The 10,691-nt window shown below is 28.6% G+C and overlaps 1 protein-coding gene across 1 annotated transcript; it reads right to left on the bottom strand.

Moving 5' to 3' along the window:
• Positions 1 to 256: 256 nt before the first annotated feature.
• On the bottom strand, positions 257 to 10,433 carry LOC113378559 (28S ribosomal protein S9, mitochondrial-like). Its single transcript, XM_026619109.1, has 3 exons — positions 10,392 to 10,433; positions 4,852 to 5,014; positions 257 to 348 (listed from the first exon to the last, which is right to left on the bottom strand). The coding sequence occupies exons 1-3, from the start codon at positions 10,431 to 10,433 to the stop codon at positions 257 to 259; spliced, it is 297 nt and encodes a 98-aa protein (XP_026474894.1).
• Between the last annotated feature and the right edge of the window lie 258 nt (positions 10,434 to 10,691).

The following is a 10,691-nucleotide window of genomic DNA, read 5'->3' as shown; positions in this document are numbered from 1 at the left end:
GAACTATATAAAGTACAGTGGGTCAAGATATTATGGCGTCAAATATGGCATGTGGGGTATCAAATGAAAGGTCTCGACAAGCACTATACAAATATCGTTTTGGAAATTTGTAAATAATCAATATATTAATTTAAGAGTCAATTCTGATAATTGTAATAGACTTTGTATTATTTTGTATATTAGTAAATTTATTAATGTATTTGTCGTTTATATCTATCTATCTATTATCGCCACTACTTTATAATAGTGATCTGCCTTAGCGTTTCTTCCAAGTGAACTTCCTTCTCGCTCCCTCCTGTCCGGGCTTCTTTCTCTCTTTCCTTCTGTAGTCTCTGGTGAGCAGGCCGGCTGCAATGGAAAAGGATAGAAGATAGAGTTTTACAGTGAGAGTGAAAGAGACATGAGATAGAGAGACATGAGATGACAATAGATGTAATGAAAGAGACAAAGTATAAAGTATAAAGTACAATAAATATTTTGAATAAATTTTGAATGAATGAAAATGAATGAATTTTATGTATGATGCAAAATTGAAATTATAATTTAAGAATAAAAAAGTGAACTCTACTGACTAAGTGAATTCAAGAAAAATGAGAAAAAAGTGAACTCTACTGACTAAGTGAATTCAAGAAAAATGAGAAAAAAGGACTCTACTGACAAGCGAATCCCGAAAAAATGAAAAAAGACTACTGATGAGCTAATTAGAAAAATATGAGAAAAAAACGCTACTGACGAGCAAATTTTTTAAAATCTCTACTGACGAGCAAAGAAAACTCTGCTGATGAGCTAATTCAAAAAAAAATAATAATAAAAAAAAACTCTACTGACGAGCAAATTAAAGAAAATAAGAAATGATACTGTACTGATGAGCGAATTTAAAAATAAGAAAAAAGAACTCTACTGACAAGCAAATTCAGAATATAAGTAAGAAAAAATAAAGACTCTACTGACAAGTTAATTTAGAAACAAATAAGAAAAATTAGGACTCTACTGACGAGCAAATTAAAAAATTAAAAATAAATTCTATTGATGAGCAAATTTAAGAAAATTAAAAATGGGACTCTACTGACGAACAAAATTTAAAAAAAATGCGAAAAAGGACTCTTCTTATTAGCAAATTTAAAAAATTAGAATAATAAAACTCTATTGACGAGCAAATTCAGGAACAAAGAACTCTATTGAAGTTCAAATTTTAAAAAATTAGAAAAAGAACTCTACTGACAACCAAATTAATAAATAAGAAAAATAAGGACTCTACTGATGAGCAACTTAAAAAAAGAAATAGAGAACTCTACTGACGAGCAAATTCAAAAATTGTTTTTTTGAAAAGATAAAAAACTTCACTGACGTGCAAAATAAAAAAAAGAGAAAGAAGGAACTCTACTGACAAGAAAATTTAAAAATAAGAAAAAAGTATTTCTACTGGCAAGCAAATTAGAAAAAAATAAGAAGGAACTCTACTGACTAGCAAATTAATAAAAAAGAAAATAAGGACTCTACTGGCGAACCAATCCAGATAAAAATATGAAAAAGTGAGCAAATTAAAAAAACAAAATAAGAAGAAAAGAACTCTACTGACAAGCGAATCTTTTGACTATGTGGGAGCATTTTTTCAATTTTGTGAAAATTATTGAAAAAAAGCCTATAAAAACACAGTGTAAGTTGCAACCTAGTTCAAATATATTCGCAAGGGCGTTTAGAGCAAACTAAAAACAAAAGGAAAGTGGACTCTGCTGACGAGCAAACTTTATTTAAATCTAGAACCCTACTTCGGAAATTTAATTTGTTCTTTGGTAAAGTTTCTTTTCTCATTATTGAATTTTGTCATATTTCACCTACATATGTTGATTCACAATCGGAGCGTTTAGTTTAGTAGTCTAAATTTGTAAGACATCTTTTGCAAAATTTTATTTTAGTTTACAATTCATTTTATCTACAAAAAAATCTTTTTTTGTATTCGTTTTTTAAACACTTAGATTGTTATTATGACTGGGGAGTGTTTTAAATTAGTTATTTTATTTACTTAGTTTATTACAGGTTATTTACTTAATCGTGGTGTTTTGTGCTTTAATTTATCACTGAAGGCTGGTAGAAATTAAGGGATATCAAATGTATTTGTAAAAAAAAAAATCTTATTGCAATAACGCACCCCCCCTCACCGATTATACAAACAGAAGATATATATATATATATATATATACATAAATATATACATATTATACACATGTGTATATCTATTTAAATAAACTAAATCTTAAATGAATGTCACCTTAAAGCTAAAGCGGCTATCAGAGCAGCGAATAAGGACACGACCAGTTCAAATATATAATATATACATGTATATATATATATATAATATATATATATATATATACATTTAGATACATTATTATCAAATCATAATAAACTATTTTGTAGTTAAACGTTTACGTGTGTAAGTTTGGACTTGGTTCGAAACGACATAGGAGCACGAGTCGCAAAATATACAGTATACTATTATAATTTATATAGAATTTATATATAATAATAAATATATAAATTTATAAATATATAAATATAAATATAGAGATAAGGAAGAGAGAGAAAGAGAACAAAGTTAAAATAAAACGATAGAGAGAATTGGTAAGATAAAGTAAAAGAAAGAGAAGTTGGTATTTAGAGAAAAAAGAGAAGAGATAGAAAGACAAAAGAAATATGAGATAGAAATAGAGATATAGAAAGAGAAAAAGGAGAAAGATAGAGAAAAGAAAATAAATATATAGAGATAGACCTAGAGAGAGAGAGAGAGAAAGAAAAAAATAGATAGAAATATAAACTAGCAGTGCATGGCATCGTGCCTTAAGGCAAATTGCAGGAACTTCCCGTACCAAAAATAACGATGAAAAAATGTAATTTTTGTGTAGATTGACTTTTACAAAGAATCTATTTTTATATGTTTTTTTTAATTCAGAATTTTGTTTTCTGAAAATATCTGATAATTTGATGTGCATATGCCTAATGATAGCATTTTTATTACATTTTTAAGCAGAAAATAATAGAATTAGACAAATAGATAGATGTGTCAAATAGAAAAAAGAAGATGAGTTGATATTTAGAGAGAAATAAGGACCACAAGATAGAAATTGATAAATAAAGAGAGAGAGAGAGAAGGTGGAAAAAAATAGAAAAAAATTATAAATGGATAGAGATATAAAGATAAAAAAGAGAGAAAAATATAATTAAATTGCTCCTTTTTTTTTTATTAACATAACATTTCGTCAAATTTTTATGAATTTGCTCGTCACTAGAATTATTTTTTCTAATTTTACTGATTTCCATCATTAGTAGAGTTCTTTTTCTGGTTTAAAATGATATTTTGCTAGTGATTTGTAAATTTACTCATCAGTAGAGTTCATTTTCCTAATTTTTCTGATTTTGATCATCAGTAGAGTTCTTTTCCCTTATTTTTCTGATTTAGATCTTCAATAAAGTTTTTTTTAATTTATCCGATTTAGATTTTGAGTTCTTTTTTCGGAATTAGCTCGTCGGTGGAGTGCTTTTTACTAATTTTTATGATTTTGCTTGTCAGTAGAGTCCTTTTTTTCTTAAATGACACTCTAGAAAAAAACTAATAAGTCAGCAAAGTTCTTTTTTATAAGCACAGTCTAAGTTACAACCACGAACAAATCTATTCGCAAGTGTGTTTAGATTGTGACCTTACCTTTTTCAATTTTTGGAAAATTATTGAAAAATGTAAAAATGAACCAATATAAGCACAGTCTTAATTAGATTTAGGCATAAAAATATTTGTTTAGATTGTGACCGAGAACACTTTTTAATTTTTTTTGCAAATTATTAAGAATTATTTTTCTCGTAAAAAATGAGAAAAATGTAAAAAATGACGCAGTATAAGTAAGCACAGTCTAAGTGACAACCTGGCACAAAAATATTTGAAAATTCGGTTAGGCTGTAACTGTATAGAGCACTTTTCAAATTTTGTTGTAAATTATACAAAACTTTTTTTTCTTGTGAAAAAAGAGAAAAATGTGAAAAACGACGTAATATAAGCACAGTCTAAGTAACAACCTGGCACAAAAATATTTGAAAATTCGTTTAGACTGTGACCGTACAGAGTATTTTTTAAACTTTGCATAAATTATTGAGATTTTTTTCAAGCAAATGTTTTTGAACGCGATTTTAAAGTATACCGAGTTGCTATATGACATTATGATGTTAGACAATATTGTTTAGAATTTAATTTTGCACAAACTTCTCATACACATAATTCATACTAAACGAATGGTTTTAAAGTTACAACAAATTTAATAAATAAATGGCACCGCAAGTATGTTACCATAAAATTACTCTATAAGTTAAAGATTCAATAAGAATTTGTAGTAAAGATTTGTAAGAATGGCATCTGGCAGTGGCGTCGGAACCGTGTGGACTGTGTGGACTTGAATTTGGGGGCTCAGCCCACCAATCAATTTCAAAAAATTATATGGGCTAATATCTCTAAAAAAAACGAGACCACTGGCTGTCTATCAAAAAATAAAAAAAAAACGAGCCCACCCATCAAAAATTTGGTTCCGACGCCACTGGCATCTGGCCTTATGACGTATATCAAGAGCCAATAAATAAATAAAAAAAAAGTATGTTACCACATAGTGCTGTCAAATTGTAGATCGATCGAGAGAGAAAAAGGTTGATATAGATAAATAAAGAAAAAGATAAAAGTATATACATAAAGAAAATAAGCATAAAGTGACCCTAAAATGACTTACACTACAAACACTAAACTTACACTAAAAAATTGTTTTTTTTTCTTTTTTTTTTAAAGATTTATATAATTTATAAATATTATTTACTTACCCAATCTCATCTTCTCAATCGTCTCCTGATCAACGAAGCTCCTCAGGCCCCATGCGATGCCCCAACGGATGGCCCCGGCCTGGCCAGAAGGGCCGCCGCCCTCCACATTAGCTTCAATGTCTACTTTGCCGTTCATTCCGGTGAAAATTAAAGGAAAGAGCAGCTGAAAGAAAAAAATAAAGGATGAAAATTAACCCTTTGACTCGGATGCCGCCGCTCCGGCGGCAAAATACATATAAGTCTCGCAATTTGCGAGTGGAAAGGGTTAATAATGTTGAAGGTCGTTTTTAGTTGTTACATATTTGACAACGTTGCATTTGAAACAAGCAGCAGATGAATTACATCTGACAACAACGTATAAAGTAAATAATCAGGTATAAGAAGTTTATAGAAAAAAAAGTTTTTTATAAATTTTTAGATTAACATATATAGTTTCAAACTATCTAGAATTTTTTTGAAGTATCTAAAACATTTTTAAACAATCCAGAACATTTTTTAATCCATCTAGAACATTTTTAAACTATCTAGAACACATTTTTAAACCACATTTGGACCACCTAAAACATTTTTAAACCATCTAGTACACTTTTAAACTACCCAGAACATATTTCTAAACCTTCTTTGTATCATCTACAATATTTTTAAACTATTTAGAAGATTTCTAGACCACCTAGAACAATTTAAACTACCCAGAACACATTTTTAAACCTTCTTTATACCACCTAGAACATTTCTAAACTATGAAGAACATTTTTAAACCATCTTTGGATCATCTAGAACATTTTTAACACTCTAGAATATTTTTAAACCATCCAGAACATTGTTAAATCGTCTTTGGATCATCTACAACATTTTTAACTATCTAGAACATTTTTAAACCATCCAGAACTTTTTGAGACCATCTAGGACATTTTTAATCAACATTTTAAACCACCCAGAATAATTTTAAACTACCTAGACCACACGTTTAAAACCAATCTTTGGACCGTCATAACATTTTTAAACCATCTAGAAACATCGAGAAAATTTTTGAACTGTCTAGAACATTATTAATCCATCTAGAACAATTTTGAACTATCTAGAACATTTTTAAACCACCTGTGGACCGCCTAGAACATTTTTAAATTATCTAGAATATTTTTAAACTATTTAGAACACTTTTAATTGATCTTTTGATCATCTAGATTTTTAATCCAACTAGAAATGTTTAAATATCTAGAATATTTCTTAACTATCTAGAACGCTTTTAATCCAAAGAGAATTTTTTTGTATTGTCTAAAATGTTTTTAAACCATCATCTAGAACATTTGTATACCAACTACAACATTTTTAAACTATCTAGAATATTTTTAAATCATCTAGAATATTTCTGAAGTATCTAGAACATTTTTAAATTATCTGGAACTTTTTTAAACCAACTACCTAGAACATATTTGCAAACCACGTTTTGTCCATCTAAAACATTTTTAAGCCATCTTTGGACCTTCTAGAACATTTTTAAACTACGTAGAACTTTTTTAAACCATCTTTGAGACATCTAGAACATTTTTATAGAAACTAGAACATTTTTAGAAAATCTAAAATATTTCTGAACTATCTAGAACATTTTTAAATTATATAGAACACTTTTAAACTATCTAGAACATTTTAAAATTATCTTTGGACTATCGAGAATATTTTTAAACCGTCTAGAACGTTTTTAAACTATCTTTGGATCATCTAGTACATTTTCAACTATCTAGAACATTTTTAAACTATTCGGAACAATTTTAAACTACCCAGAACACATTTTTAAACAAATCTTTGGAACGTCCAGAACATTCTTAAACCATCTAGAATATGTTCAAATCATCTAGAACACTTCTAAACTATCTAGAACACTTTTAATCAAACTACAAATTTTTTAAATTATCTAAAGCGTTTTTAAACTATCCAAAACATTTTTAAACTATCTAGAACATTTTTCACCATCTTTGGCCCTTCTAGAACACTTTTAAACTACCTAGAACTTTTTTAAACTATCTTTTGACCACGTAGAAAATTCTTAAACTACCTAGTACTTTTTAAAACCATCTTTAGACCACCTAGAACACTTTTATAATAACTAGAACATCTTTAGATAATCTATCATTTATTAAAGCTGTCTAGAACATCTTTAAATCATCCTTGAACCATCTAGAACATTTTTAAACCATCTAGAACATTTTCAAACCATCTAGAACATTTTTAGACCATCTAGAACATTTTTAAATCAAGTTTGAATCATCCGGAACATTTTTAAATTATCTAAAACTTTTTTAAACCAGCTAGATCTAGATCATTTTTAAACCGACTAGAACATTTTTAAACCAACTAGAAAAGAAATTTTAAAAACTATATAGAACATTTTTAAACTAACTAGAGCATTTTTAAACTATCTACAATATTTCTAAGCTATCCAGAATATTTTTAAACCAACTAGAACATTTTTAAACTAACTAGAATATTTTTAAACCATCTTGGGACCATCTAGAATATTTTTAAACCACCTAGAATACATTTGTGATCGTCTGCAACATTTTTAAACTATCTAGAACACTTGAAATATTCATACATATATATTATTTATAAATTAAAATACCTCTAAGTATGTTTGTCACATGAAACTTTAATATAAGAATAATGCAAAATCTACATAAAATACTAAAACTAAAACATACATAAATCTTATTAAACTAATATACCATATAACAGAAATATCACAACAAATACATATATAATTATATTTATTTATTTATGGCTTGCGCTTTTTATATAAACATTTAAAATACTAAATAGTTTAACTAATTTTAAGTTTTACACTATTTTTGACAAAAAATTTGTAGGAAAGTAATAAAATACATAATAAATGTATAAATGAGTTGCTGAACTAAACTATAAATAGTACAGTGAGTCAAAGTGAGCTAAAAAGTTTTACTTCAAATATGGCATGTGAGGTATCAAATAAAAGGTCTTTATGAGCATCATCCAAATACCGTATCCACAGTCGTAAAAAAAGTAATAGAGTTTGCTAGACATACAATTTATTCAATTTCTGCTATCGTTTTTTACTATTTTAAAGTATACCCACTTGTTGTAACGCTGTCACGCAAGTCAATATTATTGATAATTTAATTTAGCACAAATTCGTCGAATATCCTATTCATTTTAGACGATTGGTTCAAGAGTTACAGGAGATTTATTTTGAGTAGACCATTGGGTTGCCGAACTATAAATAGTACAGCTGGTAAAGCTGTCACGTCACATGTGGCATGTGGGGTGTCAAATGAAAGGTCTCGATAAGAACTATACAAATATCATACTTATGGACTCAACAAACAATAAAATGTCTTATAAATCATTTATTGAATTTCTAATATCAATTTTTGTCCAAAAACTCTTCGATATTACAAAGCATTTAATTTACCACAAGTTCACCAAATATTTCATATGACCCCGAAAGACTGTTCAAAAGTTACAAGAGATACAATTAAAAGTAGACCAATGGGTTGCACAGTACAGTGGGTAAAGATGTTATCGCTTCAAATAAGGCATGTGGGGTATCGACGAGCTCTAGCCAAATATCATCAATATAATCACAATAAAACAATAGAGCTTTACAAAAAAAATAGTTGAAAAAACATTAAATTTTGAGTTGATATATAACCTGAGGTCAATCATACTAGTGCAGAAAGTATATAAGTTAAAGAAATACATAAATTTTACAGAAATTTTGTATGAAATTATTAGATATATGACATTGCAATATAAATTTATCGAATACGTTTTTAAAAAAAGGGGCCGTTCAAGTATTACGTAAGGGGCGGGGGGGGGGGTTGTTGATTTGCTTTTTTTGGGTTGACATGGGGGACAGGGGAGTCTAAATGATGATTACGTCATAGTAGTATTTTTATTTTTTTACATTAATTGCAAAATGTTCACGTAGCATGGGGTAGGGGGTAAGAGCTTGCTTACATTTGCTGACAAGGGAGATGGGGGGGGGGGTAAATAAATGTAATACATCTGCTTACGTAATACTTGAACGATCCCACATACAAAGTTAATTTTCATAATAAATTTGTGCAAGTATAAATCTTATTATATCTTTTATCTTTAAAATTCCTAAAAACGTATTCTAAATAATGACTAAAAGACTATAAAAAATTACAACTATAATATCTTACACCTAAATCTTACACTAATTCACAAATCATCAACATATTGTCAAAAATGTTCCAGTAAAATACGTCCTGAAGAGTTCTTCAAAAATATTTATTGTCAAATCTATTAAAAACCACAGGATTTTCGAAATTGTCACTAAAACATGCCAAATTTGGCCAAACTTAACCATTCACTAAAATACAGGAACTATTTGGTAAAATCACCAAATATAATTGGGGTCACCAATACACTTCAATTGGTCCTGAATAGTTCTTTATTTTTGTCCTAATATTTGACAAAAATTTGGTTAAATTTACTAAAATCCAACAAAAAAATTAGCCAAGATCACCACCAATTACGGTTGGGGTCACCAATACATTTTAAATAATCTTGAATGGTTCTTTATTTTTGTCTTCATATTTGACAAAAATTTGGTTAAATTTTTGATATAATTTATTTGACAAGCTTTTAATCCCGCTCGTCAGTAGAGTCCCTTCTTCAAAAGCGACACTCCAAAATTATTTTACCAATTTTTAACTTTGCTCGTCAGTAGAGTCCCTTTTCTCCAGACACAATCAAATATTATTTCTTTTACCATTATTTAACGTTGCTCGTCAGTAGAGTCCTTTTAATACCAAACCTCCAAAATTATTTTACAGATTTTTAAGTAGCTCGTCAGTAGAGTTCCTTTTCCCAAAGACACACTTCGATACATTTTTTTTTACAAATTTCTAATGTTGCTCGTTAGTACAGTCCCTTTTCCCAAAGGCACTTTAATACCATTTTTTAAAAATTTACTCGTCAATAGAGTCTCTTTTCTCAAAGAGATAATATTATTTCTCTTACAAAATTCTAATGTTGCTCGTTAGTAGAGTCCTTTTACCCAAAAGCACTTCAATACAATTTTTTATAAATTTTTAACTTTGCTCGTCAGTAGAGTTCCTTTTCTAAGAAGCACTCTTCAATATTATTTCTTTTACAAATTTTTAATGTTTCTCCAAAGACACTTCGATACAGTTTGTTGCATTTTTTTAACGTTGCTCGTCAGTAGAGTCCCTTTGCAAATTTTCTTCTAAATTCTCGTATGCTCGTCAGTAGAGTCCCTTTATTCTAACTTAATTTTCTTTATTTAGTAATAGTAAAAAAATCCTCGAATTCACCAGGTTTTGTCCTGCATTATCCAAGCCCTTGCGTTGTCACCAGATAAATTTTACCAGAAACTGTTACGAAACTAGCTGACTTCCTGTTCTAAAGATTCACCAAAATTAGTACTCAGCATTTGTAAAAAAAAAAACATGATATCATCACGGTTTGTCCTAAATTATCACTTTTTCTTGACCTTATCACTTGCCTTGACTCGCCTTTTCCCATCTTTTATCTTGCCTTGACTCGCCTTTTCCCATCTTTTATCAGAAAATTACTGACTGTAGAACTAAAAAAATATTTGAATTCATCATGTTTTGTTATAAATTATCACTTTTTCTCCTGCCTTGTTAGGCACACACTTGTCCAATGATATTACTTTCTCTTACTTTACTTGTCACCATTTACAATTTACTAGAAAAATGTCTGATTTTTTATGAATCTAGTCGACTAAAGTGTCTAGTGTGTAAGGATTACCAAAATTAGTGCTTAGTACTTACAAAAAAAAATCTATAAAT

This window comes from Ctenocephalides felis, unplaced genomic scaffold (genome assembly GCF_003426905.1).
Source record: "Ctenocephalides felis isolate EL2017-DRISC unplaced genomic scaffold, ASM342690v1 CF-g0.4_SCAFFOLD_01886, whole genome shotgun sequence".
Classification (NCBI taxonomy): domain Eukaryota; kingdom Metazoa; phylum Arthropoda; class Insecta; order Siphonaptera; family Pulicidae; genus Ctenocephalides; species Ctenocephalides felis.
The sequence above is the reverse complement of the archived record's forward strand: the minus strand, read 5'-3'. Positions and strand labels throughout refer to the sequence as shown.